Raw genomic sequence first — 20,428 nt, forward strand, 5'->3', positions numbered from 1 at the left:
ATGTCAGACGATGCGTGTACAGCGGGCGGTACAAGGGGAACCTCTACTTCATTAGCAGCACTTAAATGGTCTAATAATGCTAGCACTAAACGACTTTCAATGTAAATGTCACGCACATGAGCTGATAATTTGTTTGTGAAGCAGTGAAACGTTTACATTAACCGAGACGACAACATTTTCAGCAAGAAAGGAGTTTAGATCTGAAGATGAAGACAGCTTGCACAGAAATCCGTTTGCAAGAGAATATTAGGATGATGCCAGGCATTTAAATATTTGAAGTGAGAATAGAGCATTGATTAAATAAATTAATAGTAAAATAAGTAAGATCTGAACATAAATACAAAATTTTCTTTTTGCTAAGACTATGACACTTTTTTCATTACAAATTTCGACCCATTTCAATAATCACGTCTCTTCATCAACATTGCATCAACTGAATTCAAAATTATGCATAAATCTGTTTAAAAGGGCAGAAATATTCACTCTCTCGTGTGTTTCATTTTCAAACCATCCTTTCAGAAATCGGATCGTTCTTTGATATAACGATAAACATTTGCTCACAGATCGACTTAGCTAAGCTTCTTATACACGTTCCTCTATTGATTGCATTTGTAATAAAGTTATGCACATTAATTTCAACTGCTCTCACTCAACTAGGACAGCCAAGGTGGCAGAGTGTATGCTTAATGATGTCATGCATATCATTGCATATGCTTGATATGCATATGACCCTGTCATATGTGTCATGGTGTTTGTTGCTTCGTTTCTCTCGCAATTTGCATTAAACAAACACTGCGATACGCCATCGTCATCAAAAGTTTCAAAGCAATGAAATAAGTGAATAATAATTGAATAGGATTTTTTATCATATGAGCATCGGTGTCTTATGAGTGAAAATTTAAACACTTGATTGTTTACTTTAATTTAGTTGCTTAAACTTTACGTGGGTGTATTCTTTTGTCAGGAGTTTACTTTTCTAAGCCCTAATGGTACATTACAAAAATAACTGGATTTAAATCTCAATTAGCAAGTAATATGAATAAATTCATACGTAATCCTTGATTAATTTATTTGTAGTTGAAGTGTTGCTTCTCACAATTGAAAACATTTATTGCTTTTTTTTTCTCTCTCAGTTGTAAAAGAATTTTTTCTTCAAATTGGTCTTACAAATCGCATGCATCAATTTCGACTGGTAATTTTAAAATGCACTATTAATTCAACTGCAAATTTTGTATCATTCAGTGAATGCTAAATCACGATCACAACTCTAGAATCTTAACTAAAATACAATATAAAAATAAACTCACCTCTGCAGGAAAAAAATGATTCTGCAAGCTGTGCTCCGATCCTGAGCTTGATCCCGACCACCTCACAGTTATGTGACTGAGGGCGTACTTGTAATGGAATGGTCCATGAGAGACTACAAAGGGCTTGGGTGGAGGTCCCCTCGAAGCGTTAAGGTAAGGAGAAGAAGAAGAAGAAGAAGAAGAAGAAGAAGAAGAAGCTTCGAGGCCGGTAGTGCCAGTGAACCTAAATGCTTGGGTGCTTCTGACACCGTCAGTAGCGGACAGGGTGCCATCACCGTGCCATGATTCCCGTAGCACGGAAGATCCCATGGCTTCAGAACCTCCCCTTGATGAGCTGGACTCTGAGTACGAAGAAGGATTCGATGGCGATTGTCTCGTTGCACTCGTTAATTTCGACGGAATCGGGAGGCCGGGAGAAGACTGAGCATATAAATGGTGACCCTTGTGCCGCGGCAGCGCGGAGGCAGGAGTCCAGCGTAGACCAAAGCCTGTGTTCGTTAACGTGCCGTCCATCTGAAATGAAATGAAGTCTTCATTTTTATAAAAATTTTCTTCTATCAGATTACCATGAAATTTCGCACTTTTATTCCTTAATACTAGACTGTGCCCTTTTTGAAAACGCAAGCTGCTGCTCCATTAAAAATCTACAGCATAAAGTGACTTTTACTATGAATGCGGAACACGTTCAATGCTGGAATTGCTTTAGAATCATTTAAACAAATAATTATTGTCAAGAATGAATTAGTCAGCCCTCCTTTTGCTGCGAGTGTTTGTAAAAGCGTTGTCGATTCCAACAGATAATGTTATATTAACATTCCATTACAGAGAGTTCAACAAAATGTTCCACATTTCACGAGAACGTTTCAGCCCCGAAAAAAGTTAACGCTTAGCCAAAGTTTTCGACAAATGCAGGCGACTTCTAAAACAATCCAGGAATCTTCCTCCAAAAAATGCCAACTAATTACATAACTGGAAGCTTTTTCACGGCAGCGATTCTGTAATTTGTTGCCCTGGAATCGACAGAGCGATTCCAAGCACATGGTTTTTCGCAACTGCTGGAATGCTCTGGACGTTTGGCCGCTCTGATCTGGATCACGCCTGACGTTATGCGATTAAAGGATTGGCTCCGAAACAAGTGAAATAATTAAAGGCAAACTGGAAATATAATTTTCTCTGTTTGGTTTTGTGAACAGTTGTCAAATATTTTTTGTTAATGCGACTGAATTGCTAATTTTATTAGCTCCGTACTATCTGCAATCACTCATGGAAAATTGAGTGCACTAAACAATGAGATAAATTTTATGTCACAAATCGTATAAATCAAAATTATTTCATAGTGGACAACGCTAATAAATGATTGACGTAGGCGCCTATGGATGCCTATAATTTTGTTAAAAATTTACTGAAAACAATTTAGTAAATATGAATTTCAAGTGACAATAAAAGAAAGAGAACAATCAGATAGAACAAACATGTAAAATTAGATAGGAGAAAAAATTTTGGAGATTTTTTAGATGCATCTTTTTCATATAATTTATACACTAGCAAATCTGTTTCCTAAGACAACGAGATAAAAGCTTTCAGTTAAATCAGGGCAATTGAATTTGTTGACCAGTGCATGCAATTCTATGTGGCTCTACCTGGTTCTGTATATACGTTAGATTTAATGCCTAGCATATTATCCGATCTTATTTCTACATAGTTTCTGTTAACCTCATAGATTTCTTCGTTTAACTTATAGCGTTCACTAATAACCTCATCACCTTTATTATACTCGTCATAACGTCTGTTAAAACCTCATCATCTTCTCTATTAACCTCATCACATACATTATTACCCCATCATATTTTCTATATACCTCAAAATATCCATTATTAACCGTATCATCTTCTCTATCAACTTCACCACAACCATTGTTAACCTCATTACATAATCTATTAACCTAATCACATCTATTATAAACCTCATTAGCTTCTCTATCAACCTGATCACATCTGCTATTAACCTCATTTCCTATTCTATGAACCTGATCACATCTATTATTAACCTCATTTCCTACTCTATCAGCCTTATCACATTTATTATTGACCTTTTTGCCTATTCTATCAACCTCATCACATCCATTATGTATCCTACTTTATATCAACAATATCATCGTCTTCAGCACCATCATCGTCTTCATTAACATCACAACATGGTAATTTTTAACGATTTACTTCCCTCACTCACACACCTCATTGCCGTCCATGACGATGGGTGCCAGGGTGTGATCGAACACCACCGCCTCAGTGGCCAGATTGACGGGACTCTGCCTACGGCCGTCGCTGCATAACCGCCAGCCGCGGTTGATGACGCCCCAGAAAGAGGGGCCTGAGATGCCGTCATATCCCCACCACGTGCCCCAGTCGAAGTCCGTTGTGTGGACTCCTGTTGTGGGAGATATATTGCGCTGATCTTTGTCGGGGAAGGCAAAACATGAGGGAAGGCCAATCATGGGGACTTCTGATAGAAGAAGCCTTAAGAGAAAGGAAGTAAAAGAGAAATGGAATACTGCGACCTTATGTGGGGGAAAGGTGAGTACTGTTGTGTGGACTCCTGTTGTAGGAGATATATTGCGCTGACTTTTGTCGGGGAAGGCAAAACATGGGGTCTTCTGAATCCGAAAGAAGCTATCCGAGAAAGAAAGATTTGAGAGGTGGAAGTTGTGTGAACTCTTGTAGGGAGAGGAAGGTGAGTTGTGGGGACGCCTGTTGTGTTACCCTTTGGGTGGATGAAGAGCAAATGAGTTGGTAGTCCTTAAAACAATATAACTCAGTACTCAGAGCAGTGAGTGACAGAGAGCGCATTTTCTCGTCGACGAAAACGTTAAGTCACGGACGGACAGACGGACGGACATGACGAGCACAATAGTGCATTTTTTCCATAGATGAGCAAATGCGTTAAAAAGAGGGTAAAATGTGTGACTTCCTGTAGGGAGAACGTAAGTTGGTTATATGCTAGTGGGGAGAAAATACGTTTCGAGATAACCTGTTGGGAGAGAGTATGTTTTGAGAGCCACCGCACCGAGAAAGTATGTTGTGAGAGCGCCAGCGAGGAGACAGTAAGTTGAATAGGAGTCCATTTAACACGTTCCCCGAGTATCTGGATTGCACAACTTTTGCAGTCAACCTTTCGTGTGAACCTAAATATTCTAAAATAGAAAGATTACTACGAAGTTTTGAGTTATATGTGTTTTATCGAAACTGCTTAAAATATTGCGTTTGGCACGCTGGTGTCCCAATACGCAGCAGTGGAATATCATTGTTGGTCCACATATGGCCCAATACGCGGTGAACCTTTTAAAATAAGATAAGTTCTGTCGCAAATTGCGCAAACCTTGTTCGATGAAAATATGTTCTGCGAATCTACGTGTGAATCCTCAAGTTGAGTGACTTCCCGAGTTAAAAAGTAATTTGAGTTGTATAATAAAAATTAAAGTTTGTGAATAGGTGTAGGGGTTGGGCAAGTTGCGTCAACCCTCTAGTGGAAAAGTTAAAGGTCGGCGAACCACTATGATAAAATCTGACTGAACCTTTATTAGAATAAGTGTCTACGTGACGTGTGTAAATGCGAGAAGAAATGATGTTCAGTGAACTCGTGTGAGAAGAGGGATGAAAAAGATTTTGGGTTATAGATGTTACTTTTTTCAAGATATCATACTTGGTAATGATAAGGAACATACTTGTTTGCTTATTTAATACAAGCATTTTTTGCAAAGTTTTCCTGTAAATTTTCAAGTTTGAAAATTTGTGGGGAGAAGATCTAGCATGCAGTTATGTCGGATGTTGAATAGTATTCATAATCAATAATATCATGCTTATATTTTGAAATGAAACACTAAATGTCGGCAATAATTAGCCCGTGATGAGCCAACAAAAAATTCAAGCAAAACATAGCAGCCTGGGCTCATCAAAACGCTCATAAATTTTCATTTGGGCCATCACGTAGCTTAGAGGCCAGGGCCTTGCCGCCGACATGCGAGCACATCTAGCTTCTCGTATTATACCCATATGTTACATAACATCGAGCTTTGGCCTCTAATAAACATGCATTCAAAAAAAAAATCCACAACGCAGAAATAGCATCATCATTATTATGGAGCAGAAACCTTTCGAGCTATCAATGTTCCATATTGAATAGTCATTACGAGTACTTGAACAAAATCTTCACATTGTCTTCAAATAGAAGCATACAGTAGCTAAGATGATTAAAAATTCATGGTCTCACAGAATAAACTTTTATTTTAGACTTTCATCAGGCAATTTTAAAAACATTCAAAATATCTCAGAAAAAGGTGAGAATTTGCTATGAATGGTTCCTTTCTAGCATAAATAAAGAATCAAATACAAAATGAGGAAACAGAATTAATCTGACGTTTTCAACAGAGCGAGCAATGCTCTGTTAAAGGTATTTTCTTTTTAAAATGTTCCTGCAAGCTGCTAATGAAAATAATATACTTGACGCAAAATTAAGTTTCAAACAATAACAATGAGAATTCAGGCGGCTTAAGTAGCTTTAGGAAACGTAGCCACTTAGCATTTATATATAAAATTTTATTTGCAAGGGCATCTTTTGTTTCACATTTAATCTCGAGAAGATGGCGTCAGAATTGTATTACGAGTAGTTTTAAGGGTACACTTTGCATTTGAAAATCCAATTACACATGTCTGCTCCACTGTTTCCTCGAAAGTAAATGAGACTTCCAACTTACAGTCTCACTTACGGTCCAAGATATCATTAAGATCTTGCTTATAATTAATTCAGGGGTTTAGAGTTGCACGGGAAGCTCTTTACGATCTCTGGCTCGGCTCGTGGGTTTCACGTATGAAAACCGCAGTGTTGGATACAATGATAGGGTCGCATTAGATGTAAATTGTGTAACTGAGTGGTAAATATATAATTAAATAAAAATATCTTTCCATAATGTTATAATATTTGTGTAAAAATAGCTTGGTGACACAAAATTTTTATACTCTATTTCATAACACGAAAAAAGTTGTAACTGCATAATGATCGATTTAAAAAATTGAATAAACCATTTTCCAGAAAGCATCACCAATTCAATGAACAATGTTTGTCTTGTGTTAAATAATATTTATTTTATTTTTCATTTTGTAATAATATTTGTGTGAAAATATCTTACTGACACAAAATTTTCATACATTATTTTATAACATGAAAAGTTATAACTGCATAGCGATCAATATAGAAAATTTATTATAACACGTTTCAGAAAGCATCAACAATTCAATGAACATTAGCTGTCTTGTGTTAAATAATTTTTATTTAAAATTGTCTCAAGTAAAAGTTTTTTGCTGTCAATTTAAATTCTTATCCATTTGAGTTCCTTCCTCATTCAAAATGCATTCTTTACCGAGAAGATATCTCCCTGTACGCAGGAATTCAAAATTGTAGTTAGAGGAAAAATATTATTTTCTCTAAAGTCCACGGAGATTTCCCTGATCATTTAAGTAACATAGATAATGTGCTCAGAATTTTTTAAAGAGATCAAAAATTGTTCAAAACATTCAAATGCATCAACTAATGGATTTACCAGGAATTAACGGTACGGCAATGAACATAATGCTGCTCTCACTGATATAATTTTTTTCGTGACGAATCGATGAGTTGATTTACACTGTGTCTCAAATAACAAGAATAAGAGCTTTTCACTCTCAATTTTATGATTTTAAGGTTTCAGTTTCAAATGTAACATGGTCAAAACATATGTAAAGATGAAGAAGAAATAATAATAACCAGGGATGCATGAACCTAGAAACTGATTTTATTTATTTGGTTCCTTACTTTGCGCTGAAAACGTACTTTGAATGGCAGATGTACACAGAATATTGTAGCGAGACTCACACACTGCATTAGAGTGATAATGCACTGTGTGAACGGCTCGCCTAACGAGACGCGCTAAGAACTTTAATACAATAACAAGGGCGGCCAAGAGGGTCGCTCTTAGAGTTGCAGAGCATTATTGCTTGTGAGACTTGCTTGGTACGGACGTCTTCGTAATGAGACGTGCCTCACTTCTTTTTCCTTTGCAAACAAATCTGGGCAATGCATTGCAATTAAAATTACTAAAAAATTAAATGTAGCAAGACGGATCTTATAACAAGTGCCATATGATGGCAATATTTTTACAGTTTGATTATTTTTAATGAATGAGAAGCAACGAATGAGAAACTTATCAAGGGCTAATTATTTATACGAATAAAACTTATAATAACGTGAATTGATAAAATTGTGAAGAAATTATTTCATGGGAATCTGATGAAGAATCAAGAGGTTTGATTATCTTGATGGTTACCGAAATTTACGAGAAATGATCGAAAGAAATGATAATTCTCCATATGAACATAAATATGAAAACTTATAATAAAAAGAATGCTAATGAATCTAGTTATGTCTATACCCTCAACATGAATAAAATGTAGAGACTCTTCATGACCGCTTTTCTAATCAGGGACATAAATCAAAATTTCTTTAACGGTACGCTCAATCTGACCTTCCATGAGCGTATTTGTCCATGGTGAACAATTTCATATTGCAGTGATCAGAAATGGGCGAATGGTGATGGTAACAATGAAGGGAAACTTGGAGTCGTCTAAGAAAAATATGCATATATTTAATTCTCCTGAAATTGGAAAGGACTGAAAGAAAGGAAAACCTACCTTCATGTGAATGTTGTTATGTTCCAGTATTTGAATTTACATTCTATGCATTAAATATCACCCAAAAGATTTCCTGTCTAATTAATAGTTGCTATTTGTCAGAAGTACGAAATTCGGCAAGAATTTAAAAAACAAGGAAAGCGATCAATAAATGCAAAATTTTTTCATCGACAACGTTTCGGAAACCAGCTCCTTCATAAGGTCAAGAAAATATAATTAATTTACGTAAAGTTGTAATTGATTTAAATTCTTGTGAGCTTACGATTTTGGCAGACTACTAATATAATTACTTATTTTAAAACTTGATTACAGTTAATTTGCAGAATAGTTAAAAATATTTTTTGGTCTTACCAAAATCTACCGATGTGTTACATTCACCAATACTGAAGGCGTGTAGCGATTGCCGCACACCATGCCAATTTATTAACTGTAAGCAATTTATGGAGAACATAACATGGAATAATTATGAACTCATAAAAGAGGTGAGTTTTTACCGCGGCTATGCTTATGTGCATGGGCGGAGCCCTGCCGAGCTCAGGGCACGAGAACACTCAAAAAACTACCCGCTGTGGCAATTTATGAGCATCGTGGAAAAGCGAAAATTCTCCGTCGAGCTTAACTCGGAACAAATTCTGGTAAAAATACTCAATGGTGTGTTTTCTTTGAAAAAATTATTATTTTCGCACTGTACAAGCAAACAATAATTTGTTGCATTGAAGATAACAGAGCGGGTTTCTAACTTCTAAGATAGAAGGGTAACTTAATGCTGATGCGATTGATTTATAAAAGTTAATTATCATGGGCGCAGAAGGACATTTATATGGCATATTTTTAAGCATAATATTAAGTAATGACGCTTAATCTATTCAGCCAATACTTACAGGTGCTTTTGATAAGAGATTGTATGATTTTCTCAATGATAACACAATCAATGGAAATTACAGAATCAAAACTCGTTCGTAAGACTAGCCCATCTCAGACCGGCAATCCACAATCAGCCATTTCAATGGCGCATTGCCGCTGCTTTGCTCACGTTTCACTAATGGACTTCGTATCGATTTCTGAAACTGCATCGAATTTCAATGCGAAGCGTATCGTTACGTAGTCTTGGCTGCAGGCCTTCTCACAAATTATCTGTTTCTATAATTGATGAATTTTAATAAACTTACATCCGAGTTACATCCTATAAATAAATCAGCATCCGTTAAAAAATCGCTTGGTTGGAGAAAAGTGATGTAATGAGTCATTGCACTAGAGCTGTTGTATGTTAAATGTATTAGATTAATGTTCACATGATTTATCATTTGGTCAAATGTGCTATTATAATTACCGTAACTAGAAAGACATTCGGATTACTAGTAACATCATTAATTATTGTACTCAGAGTTTTAGCATAACACAACACATCCAACACGGCTGTACTCACCCTCTGCTGTGTTGTAGCATAACACAACACATCCAACACGGCTGTACTCACCCTCTGCTGTGTTGTAGCACAACACAACACATCCAACACGGCGGTACTCACCCTCTGCTGTGTTGTAGCACAACACAACACATCCAACACGGCGGTACTCACCCTCTGCAGAGTTGTAGCACAACACAACACATCCAACACTGCGGTACTCACCCTCTGCTGTGTTGTAGCACAACACGGATGTTGCACTCATCAGCAGGAATATGCTACCCAAGACAACTTGTGTCATCGACGCAAGTTTTGTCCATTTCTGTGCGTCGTGACTGTCTTCTCTTCTTAATGTCGTGGGACGCGGGCGCTGCAGTCGCATATACTGAAGGCTGTGCAGCACTTGCCGCACACCAAATAATATTTCTGATGCAGCCATCAAGTCTCACTGGACACTCAAAATAGACGCATGAGGATGGACTGTATTACGACTTTTTACTTCGTATTTCGTATACGGATGTTTGGGGACTGAACATGTTTAAGGCCATTTAAATTCCTGGCTTTACATAAATGTTCAAGTCTTAGAAAATTTCGGAGCTATGTTCTTATTCACAGATTTGCTTGTATCAGATTGGCCATAAAGAATAGAGCAATGGAAGTCTAATTCAAATGGAATTATGAAATCGTAATTTGTCTTACGTTAATTGAAATAAATGCATAAATTACTTGTTGCCACATCACTTTTATTCGACATTAAAAACCAGATAATTGTATTTTTTATTGAATCTACAAATTTATCAGCCAATTTCTGAAAGGTATTTAACAAAGAATAAAGAAATAAGTTGCTAAATTAATGAAAATGTCTTATCATGATTGAAGGCAGCAGCGAAAGCCACAGAACGACATTGACTCGGCAGCAAAGCTGATTTATTTCACACACTACAACAGAGACGCAAAGTTTTTCTGCAACACGGCTGCACACAACACAGTAACATCATCCAGCACAACAACATCATCCAGCACAGTAACATCATCCAGCACAGCAACTTCATCTAGCATAACAACATCATCCAGCAAAGTAACATCATCCAGCAAAACATCACCCAGCACATCATCACCCAGCATAGAAATATCACCCAGCGCAACATCACCCAGTGCAACATCACCCAACACAACATCACCCAGCACAAGTCCCTCAGTCCTAAGCAACACTCAGTACAGCAACATCACCCAGCACAACATCACCCAGCACAACATCACCCAGCACAACATCACCCAGCACAACATCACCCAACGCAACATCACCCAGCACAACACCACCCAGCACAACATCACCCAACACAACATCACCCAGCACAACATCACCCAACACAGCAACATCACCCAGCACAACATCACCCAGCACAACATCACCCAGCACAGCAACACCCAGCACAACATCACCCAGCACAACACCACCCAGCCCAACATCACCCAGCATAACATCACCCAGCACAACAACATCACCCAGCCCAACATCACCCAGCACAACATCACCCATCACAACATCACCCAGCACAACATCTCCAGCACAACATCACCCAGCACAACATCACCCAGCACATAACCGCCCAGCACAACATAACCCATCACATGTCCCCCAGTCCTAAGCAACACCCATCACATGTCCCCCAGTCCTAAGCATAGCTCAGCCCAGCAAACACTGTAAGTGCAGGCGTGACAGACACGACTGTTCCTGTTGATTCTTTGCAAGCAGAAGGCCAGCGTGGCTCCACATTCCACTTTGCCTGTTATTGCCTCGACACTCCCGAAGATCCAAGGCGCTGTCCATACCTCACGCGTTGTTAATTATTTGATTCCTCTCGTGAATTCAACTAATGTAGAATGAAAATGATGATTCTTTTTACTGCCAAACTCTGAGAAATGCTAGAATCTCGGTCAAAAATTATTTAGGTTCCCTGATCGTATTTTCTGAGATGGTTTTATGTTCAAAGAGGACATTCCATTTATCGTGTGCGTGACCATTAATCGTATCTAATATCTAACTACATTCAGAAATAAAAACCATAACTTTCGGAACTGTAAGTATACACGTTGATCAAATTGAACACGTTGATCAAAATCCATATAATTTACTTTAGTTTCGTAATTCGCGAATTTCAGATACAGAAAGTAGACGCGCGGTTAATAATGTGTTTCTTACCATTACATTGCGATGTCTTTGCCTTCTTTGTCAGTTGCGATCCTCGTTCATAAATGAATCATACGACGCTTAGTTTACATCAATAGTCGAGCACACACATAAACGCTCACTGTTTGAACCTCAAACATTTGACTTTGATGACAGATCACTTTCCATAGCTTTGATAAGCTTCGTTTATATTGTTCTAAGTGATATGTGTGCTGTATGGTATTGAGGTGCAGCATTAAGGAATCCCTATAATATTAAAAATGAAGAAATCTAATCAGGAGTGATGACATTTAAATTGCCAATCTGTAAAACAGAGGTCAACGAAGAAAATTTCACACTAGAAGCAACATCTAATGGAGGAACTCCAAAAGTAACTTCCACCACTTTTGGAATTGCATACATGAGCCCGAGACATATACTGTTCATTTGACAGCAGGACATTCAATAAGGTAAAGGCTACAAACACCAGGCGCTGTATTTTAGAGGGACTCTAAATCAAGAGGTGAGGAGCGAGCAGGCGCAACAGGCCGCGTCGTGTGCTCTGCTAACTCGAGAGGAGTTATGGCGTCGCGGCAACGTAGCCTTCTCCTCTGAATACTGAGTTGCGCCAGAGAAAAGTGATGGCGTAGCGGCGACGTCGTCTTCTCCGCTGAATATTGAGTTGCGTCAGAGAGAAGTGATGGCGTCGCTGCAACGTCGCCTTCTCCTCTGAATATTGAGTTGCGTCAGAGAAAAGTGATGGCGTCGCTGCAACGTCGCCTTCTCCTCTGAATACTGAGTTGCGTCAGAGAAAAGTGATGGCGTCGCTGCAACGTCGCCTTCTCCTCTGAATACTGAGTTGCGCCAGAGAAAAGTGATGGCGTAGCGGCGACGTCGTCTTCTCATCTGAATATTGAGTTGCGCCAGAGAAAAGTGATGGCGTAACGACGACGTCGTCTTCTCTTCTGAATATTGAGTTGCGCCAGAGAAAAGTGATGGCGTCGCTGCAACGTCGTCTTCTCTTCTGAATACTGAGTTGCGCCAGAGAAAAGTGATGGCGTAGCGACGACGTCGTCTTCTCTGCTGAGGCAAGAGTTTCACTAATGTAATCCATTTGTAAGGCTCAGTTCAATATTATTTTAGAATAAATTAAGAAATTTGAAATCGTTATTCGAACACTAGCGTTTTGATTCGAAAATCAGAGGGAAGAAAGACTTTGCTCGACTATAATTCAAGAATATGGAGTTGGTTTCAGTTCCCTTACAAACTGCAACTTGTGATGAATAATCTGTGGGGTAAGTGCCAGTCATTACCCACACAGTAAAACAAGAATGGAAATGAAAGAGACTGGAACTGAGATTTTACTGCAAGGCAAATTAACAAGAAGGTTGGTTTTGAATATAAGTATCAAGATGGAAAAATAGTGTAAAGAATAAAACCCTTGGCAACGTGCGTATCTGCAGCGGGGATCAGCCGAACAATAATGACTAACGAGAAAATTCTGCGCGCGACGTTAACTTCCTACCGGTGTTGCCAAGGTAAAGGTAAATCATAATCTTATTACAAAATAAAAGTCGCAAAATGCCTTAACACTACAAATCATCTTCTCCTCATTTCTTATTGACATCCAGGAATACCTCTTTCAAATTATAGGTAGATAATCGGCGGGTTCAATTTAAAATAGATTGTAGTATAATTATTCACCGATTATTTTCTTTGTGGGAAGGAGGCTGCTCGCATAATTGACCGATCATTCAGGAAGTTCTGCAAAAACTGAGCGGAGCAAGTTGCGCAAGATTGCAACTAATTGAGTTGAACCGTTACTGGTCGGCTGCGTTCATCTCTGACAAGCCTGCTTTTCTTGCGGCCGTGGCACAAGTCCAGCTCTGGCACATTGATCGGGTCTTCAAGGTTCACAACGTCGCTTCTTTTGACACCGAAAATGCTGAAGAAAGCCTCGAAATTCAATCAACGGTGTGATGTAAGTTGATTGCTTCCAGGGGACGACGGAGGTGACTTATTAAAGAAAAGTGGGATGTCGTACCGAGTCCAAGCTTATATTGAAGAAATTGGAAATTCAGCGAATCAATTATCACTAAAGAAGGTAAAATTTTATAAAACAAAGAGGCCTTGTGCATGTTTTAAATGTTTTACTTATAAAATACTGGTAAAAAGTGAACGAATACTCCTGCAAATAGTGATACATTTTTGGTTTACTTTTCATGCAGAAAAGTGATTCTATTTGGTATTATATTTACAATTTCATTCCTTGTGAATTTTTTAGCCTGTTCCGCAGAAACGACCGTTTTGCTTGGCTATACATTATTTGAACATAATTTAGTTAAGGATCTCGGGAGTTATTTAGTTGAGGTACTTATCAAAAACACCAAGTGACCTTATCACTGAAATGCAACGATATTTTCCCATGAATTTAATATGTTCTAAAAGCTTCATGTGTTCGGCAAAGTTCTATGTCATCGTGGGTCAGAATTTTGTGACATTAAGACTCGTATTTTATCCTCCAGGCTTTGCCCTTTACCCATCATGCATTGGTGCATCTTACCATAATATAACCTTTTGCATAATATAACAGCCTGGATACTGCCTCCATAAGTGGACTGGATGCAATAAAAGTGATCTTATATTTTTCAAGCCACAGCAATGCGGACGAAGCCGCGACACCTGATGTCATTATTCACGCGGATCGAACGTGAGAAAAAAAAGAGAAGAATAAAAGAGTGACGCTCCGTCCTACCCGCGGTTGTCTTCTTCGGCAATGACGGCCAGCGCAAAAAAAAAACAAGAAAATTTTCTAGCGGGTGACTTCGTTTACAGCACTGGAGTACAAGGCTTATTTTCATGGTGTTAATAGCCGCGTTTGTCAATCGTGAAGGCCGATGAAAATCTCCCATTTCATCAACAGGCCATTTATTTGCTGCAACTTCAGTCAGCCCTATTGCCTATAGTAGTGTCTCTAATGCCTGATCAAAAAATAAATTTGTCATTGGCCAAATCATAATTGACCCAATTATAAAGTAGGAGTAAATAATCCTTCGTCTTGTATTCGGATATAAATTCAATAAAAATTTATATTTCCTACTTCCTGTGCGTTTATGACCGTTCTGAAATCTAGGAACATTCAGTAGAATTTGATTAATTCGAAATGATTCGAACGCATTGTTGACTTCCAAACGAGCATCAGTCAATGTTCATACAAATTACCCAAAAACGACATTCGCGCAACATATACAGTATACTCTATGTTGGAAATGGCTATATGTTAATTATTATTATCAGTGCTACATTTTGATTATGTAACCTGATCATCAGTACATAATCAAAAAACCTCACGTATAATACTTCACCATCACCATATAACACATCACGACGGGCCTAAATATGAAATGCACATAAAGGCGAGAACAATAAATAACAGCAATACCTACACATGCAGCTTTTATAACACCACGCAGCCCACATCACTGGCCTTTACTCATATTCACGTATTCATGAGCTTAGCGATATCTCGATGACATCGCGACTGCAAGCCGATACCTATAATAAATAAGAAATGAGAACTGTCAACATCTGAGCAACGGTCCACAAGGAGCAACTTTGTGGCTATAATGCCACCGCTCCCGTGAAAGAAATGTTTTTCTGTGAACTTGGGCGTATCAAAAGCTTTTAATCTCTCATAAAATAGTTGATTTATTGTCTTGAATGCATGTTGTTACAACCACAGAGGTAAATAAGTACACCAATCGCTGAATTAATGGGTGCGATATGTTTGTTTTTACTGCTCTGATAGTGTATATATTTCCAGATAACTTTATCGAGTTTGATTTTTTTAGAATTAATTGATATAAATGGGATTCCTGTTGATATTTAATTACAATAGTGTTTCGATGATAAACGATATCATGTTTAAGAACATCTTTAGTTTGAAGCTATGGATTTATCTCAACATATTCTATCCTTGAATGTTGCAGACGAATCCTATTTTCCTTATGATATTTCGACGTGAATATATGAATATGATCTCCTTTATTTAACCATAAATCAGATAAATCCGTCGATTAATTTATCTTTCTCACTATATCGCCTAATTAACAATAAGGATGTTTTAGCAGTGACATTCTGAAATAATGTCAAGACCTGACACTAGAAAGAAATAACACGGAGTTTAGTTCAGCTTATGAATGCTCTAATTGTGTAATTTCAAGTGGCAAATTCCGTGTTTTGTAACCTTTATGTTCAACCACTGGATTAACTGAACTGATGCAAATTAATTAATCTGAATTTTTGAGAAATCATTGTATGAATGATTTTTTCGAAAAATATTGCTTTGGCTGTGCCTCAGAATGCAGTTTTCGCGTGTAATTTTGCTTATCTTCGTTTGAACGACTACGAATATATGACGAAGATATTAAAACGGTTCTTTTACAGAATCACCTTTCCCATTAACTTATAGAAATTTAAATTTATGTAGCCAGAATCCCAGTAAATATAATCTGTTATAACTTTTTACTTCACTAACTTTTCCGCTGACGAGAGCGCGGCTCGTGAAAGCAACGCGTCTGGATGCATCAGAATAATGAAGGAAGACCGGCGCCTGGTCTCTAATGCTCTAATGCTAGTGCTTCTAATAGTAATGATTGCACTTTCAGTGGATTCCAAGATTACTGGATTTTTAAAACAGCTTTGATGAAAGCTAAGTCCAAACACAAACACATGAATGAATTTATTATTGACACATTAAAGAGTGCTGGTCTAGCTGCTGTAGCTTACTAACATTATTCTCTAGCAAATCGGATCTTGTTTGAAGTAATTGCAATGAGATGAAACACGTATGTACAATTGATTCGACAACAATTATGTGAAATAGTGTTAAGAGTATCCGTTTTATGTTCAATTTACCAGGCGCACGCATTCGATTTGCTGTTGACTAAAAATAAACTAAGCCGACTTTATACACCTGGATGAACTTTGAAGGTCCACTTCACAACAATTTTTATGAATTACTCAGATAAAATTCATATGATATGATGTAAATGCGTTCGAAGTATCTTCAATGCGTCTCGACTCTAGCCCTTTAGTATGAGTATGAATTATTTATTCGTTGTGTTTGTTTCGGCAGCAGTCTATTTAGTCAACTCCGTATTCCTCTATAGGAGGCCAAATTACTTAAATTTTAACTCCTTTCGACGAGAACAAATTAATGCAACGCGGAATAGCAAAGCGCATTAACTAACAAAATCAACGTAAAATGAAGAATAAATTGGCACATGATGAACCACATGACACACGATGAAAAGCACAATGAATCACACTACTGCGTGACATGCACCCATTTTTATACCAACAAAAAGTGCGTTGTTCAAAATCCAAGGTGTTGAAAATTGGGTGCATCCAGTTCAATTTGTTTCCCTATGCCGATACGCTGTCTGCTAGACGCTATTTTTGCGGGCTGTGCAACGATCAGTCTGTCACTTAGTTTACTTGGACACCAACGGCCTGCAATTTATTACTCGGCTACAAAGCTTAATGAAGAAGTATCCCTTCACCCGATTGACATATATTGATATATTAAATAAATTAGGATATATTCCTAGTTGAAGATTTGTGATGGAGTTATTAATTAGTTGTTAGTAATGTAATCATTAGTGAGGTAATAGAGCCTTACAATTTGTGGCCGGACTTCACCTCGTTTATGATACAAGGCAATCAAAACCTGTTTGCAAAGAAAATTAATTTAAATTTAAGCTGAACCAAGAATATGTTATTTCAACGGTACAAAAGTAAGGTAAAAATTTTTAAATTTTGGACAAGAATTGTACAATTTGAAATATCTAGTGAGCATGAACTTTTATTCGGCTTGTTTATAACAGTAAAATTCTGAATTCGTTTTAAGAATAAGAGGGTGGTGCGTCTAGGTCATTTATCGAGCCATGAGCCTGTCATGCCAATGTATTTTTGTGCAATGTTTTTTAACGATTCGTGTGAGAAAATTTTAATATTACAAATTTTAATATTAATAATTTTAATATTAATTAATAATATTCGAGGCTCGAAGCATGATAAAAATTATCGCAACCGGTGGTTCCGTAGAAACATGATTGATGGACCCTCCGATTTTAACTATGAAGGCTGCCAGAAAATGCGGTCACTGCATGAGAATATTTATCGCATGAGAATATTTATCGCATGAGAATATTTATCTCATGAGAATATATATCTCATGAGAATATTTATTGCATGAGAATATTTATCTCACGAGAATATTTATCTCACGAGAATATTTATCTTATGAGAATAATTATCTCATGAGAATAATTATCTCATGAGAATAATTATCTACATGAGAATATTTATTTTCTTCTTAGATGAAATTGAGCAAAAATAGATCGAGTAAATTTAAAAAATACGCTTCCGTAAAAATCGTGAAACATTCCGTAAATACCATAATCATCATTCTTATGTAGATAAATTAGAACAAAAAAAATCAAATCTTGTGTTAAGCATAATCTGTTTGCTGCAATCTAACATAAGCTATCACTATTTAAACTTTACCTGCATGATTTAAGCGTAAAGTTCTGATCTTTAAAAATATCGATGGAAAAATGAACATCCAAATTAGTCATATATGCAATATCGCAACAACAATTAATTGTCATTCATGCCGATGTTTCATAAATATTATTTTTATATTCTCTTATACAAACTGCTTAGTGGAATTTGAACCCATTAAGACGAACAAGCAAAAATCCTTTGCATTTAAAAATTTGTTGAAGTAAGTAAATAATTTGAAATTCACAAAATAACCAAATAATAGGTATACGGAAGATATTTTTCACTTCAAGCATCGAGCAAGAATATATGACTCATTCTTTTCGATTTTCAAACATTTTATAATCAGAGTTTTTATTAAAATTCTATAAAAACGTGGAAAATTTACGTGGAATTGCACTGGTTTAAATTTAGTTCTTTTTCGTCAACCATCTCATATGCATTATAATATTAGTGAAACGAACTGATTATTATGTATAAAATTAGTAAAAATTTAATTTTACAAGTAAAATGAATCGATCGTAATGAGGATACCAAAATTTACAAACCCGTACTCGAATTTGATACGAAACTTGCAATGATTGAGGTTAGAACAATAATACTTTCGGAAAAAAACTTTCGGAAAAACTATAACTAATAATACTTTCGGAAAAACTATAAGTTGTTTAATACAAGCATTTCGGTGAGTGAAAATATTGTTACTGAATTAAAAATTTCCGATCGGTGCAATGTTCATTGTTCCAACAGAAATGATATGTCTTGGCTGGGATTTACATTACTTTTTCATCATCACTTCTGTTGCTATATATGCTGTTTACTGCTAGGATGATATGGGACTTAATTTTTTTCTGCTGCTATAAATATTTAATGCAAGCTTTTCCCATTAACAAATCCTGAAAATCCTATTAGGAAATCCTGAGCTCTTTGATGACAAAGAAAGCGACCACGGTATGGGCTGAATCTTGTTTAAACGAATAATTAGTTCACTATTGTTTTTTATTTCAGGAAAAGGCCATTCAGAGACCACAATACAAAGATTGCAGCGTGAGCTGAATTACTTGTTGTACAGAATCTAAGTGATTCCTATATACAAGGGATTATAAGCCGTGGCAAAGACAATTTTTTGTGAAAGTTAATCACAATGCCCGATGACGAATCGTGGCTGCCTCATCATTTAGATGGAAGTGCTCCTGATTTCTATTTATTTCCCTACAGATTTAAAGGAAAAGCTAAATTCGATCATCATTGCCGAATTATGCTTAATAATTCAGTTTTACTGGGTAATGGGGTTGAAAAATTGCAGAAGGCTTTTTTCTAACTAAATTTTCTAAATAAAACTCACATAGAAACATGTACAGGGTGATTCAAGGAAACTTCCTGCATTGAAAGCTCAATAAAAAATATATAACTCAGTAGTCACTGCAGTAAGTGACAGAGAGCGCATTTTCTCGTCGACGAAAACTTGAGGTCACGGACGGACGGACGGACAGACAGACAGACGGACATGGCGAGCACAATAGTGCATTTTTTCCATAAATGAGAAAATGCGCTAAAAAGAACTAGTATAGATATCATTCCATGCAATAAAAATTTTATAGATAAAGATATTACCTACATTTTTGAATAATTTATTTTTATAGATAACATTGCACAAATGACGTCCCTCATTGTCAATGCAGTCAGTTATGAAGCAGTCGATTTTTTGAAGCTACGCAGTAATGCAGTCGATTGAAGCTATGCAGTAATGCAGTGAAGCTACGCAGTCAATGCAGTCGATTTTTTGAAGCTACGTTCAACTCGCTGAATCATTTGACGGGTATTTTCGCAATGGCTGGGCGTATGCTGTTCTTCAAATAAGGTGACACCCCTTGTAAACAATTGAATTTAGATAACCCCATAAAAAAATCACACGGAACCAAATCGGGGGATCGGGCCGGCCAAAGAAGTCACCTATTAGGAGATGAGGCATTCTGCAAAATGTTATTTCAGAAGATCCATTGAACCTCGCGATGTGTTGGCCGTGGCTCCATTCTGACTAAATAGGATGACACAAAACTAGGCTCCAACCTGACTAGGCGAGACACAAAACTTCAAGATCTTGCCATCCATATGAAATACTTCACGCCCTTTTCCTACAACATCTTGCTGGTCGGCCAGATGTTGTAGAAAGTTTCACGGAACCAGTAAGTTTCCGTGAATCACACAGTATAAACAAATATTCAATAAAATTTCATTCTACACCAATTAAGAACATTAGCAT

At 37.0% G+C, this 20,428-nt stretch overlaps 2 protein-coding genes across 2 annotated transcripts in view; one reads left to right on the top strand and one right to left on the bottom strand.

The window, feature by feature from the left end:
- The window catches only part of LOC108676850 (carbonic anhydrase-related protein 10-like), a 42,077-nt gene extending 31,838 nt beyond the window's left edge, over window positions 1-10,239 (bottom strand). The window contains exons 1-3 of the mRNA XM_047882267.1: window positions 9,657-10,239; window positions 3,541-3,734; window positions 1,308-1,820 (exon numbers count right to left, since the gene is read on the bottom strand). Of these exons, the coding sequence (XP_047738223.1) occupies window positions 1,308-1,820; window positions 3,541-3,734; window positions 9,657-9,870 (921 nt within the window). The 5' untranslated portion in view covers window positions 9,871-10,239. The remainder of the gene's footprint in view (window positions 1-1,307; window positions 1,821-3,540; window positions 3,735-9,656) is intronic.
- Window positions 10,109-11,037, top strand: LOC108676845 (cell wall integrity and stress response component 4-like). The gene is made up of 2 exons (XM_047882265.1): window positions 10,109-10,116; window positions 10,311-11,037. The coding sequence occupies exons 1-2, from the start codon at window positions 10,109-10,111 to the stop codon at window positions 11,035-11,037; spliced, it is 735 nt and encodes a 244-aa protein (XP_047738221.1).
- Window positions 11,038-20,428: the final 9,391 nt, after the last annotated feature.

Source organism: Hyalella azteca, unplaced genomic scaffold (genome assembly GCF_000764305.2).
Source record: "Hyalella azteca isolate HAZT.00-mixed unplaced genomic scaffold, Hazt_2.0.2 contig10031, whole genome shotgun sequence".
Lineage (NCBI taxonomy): Eukaryota > Metazoa > Arthropoda > Malacostraca > Amphipoda > Hyalellidae > Hyalella > Hyalella azteca.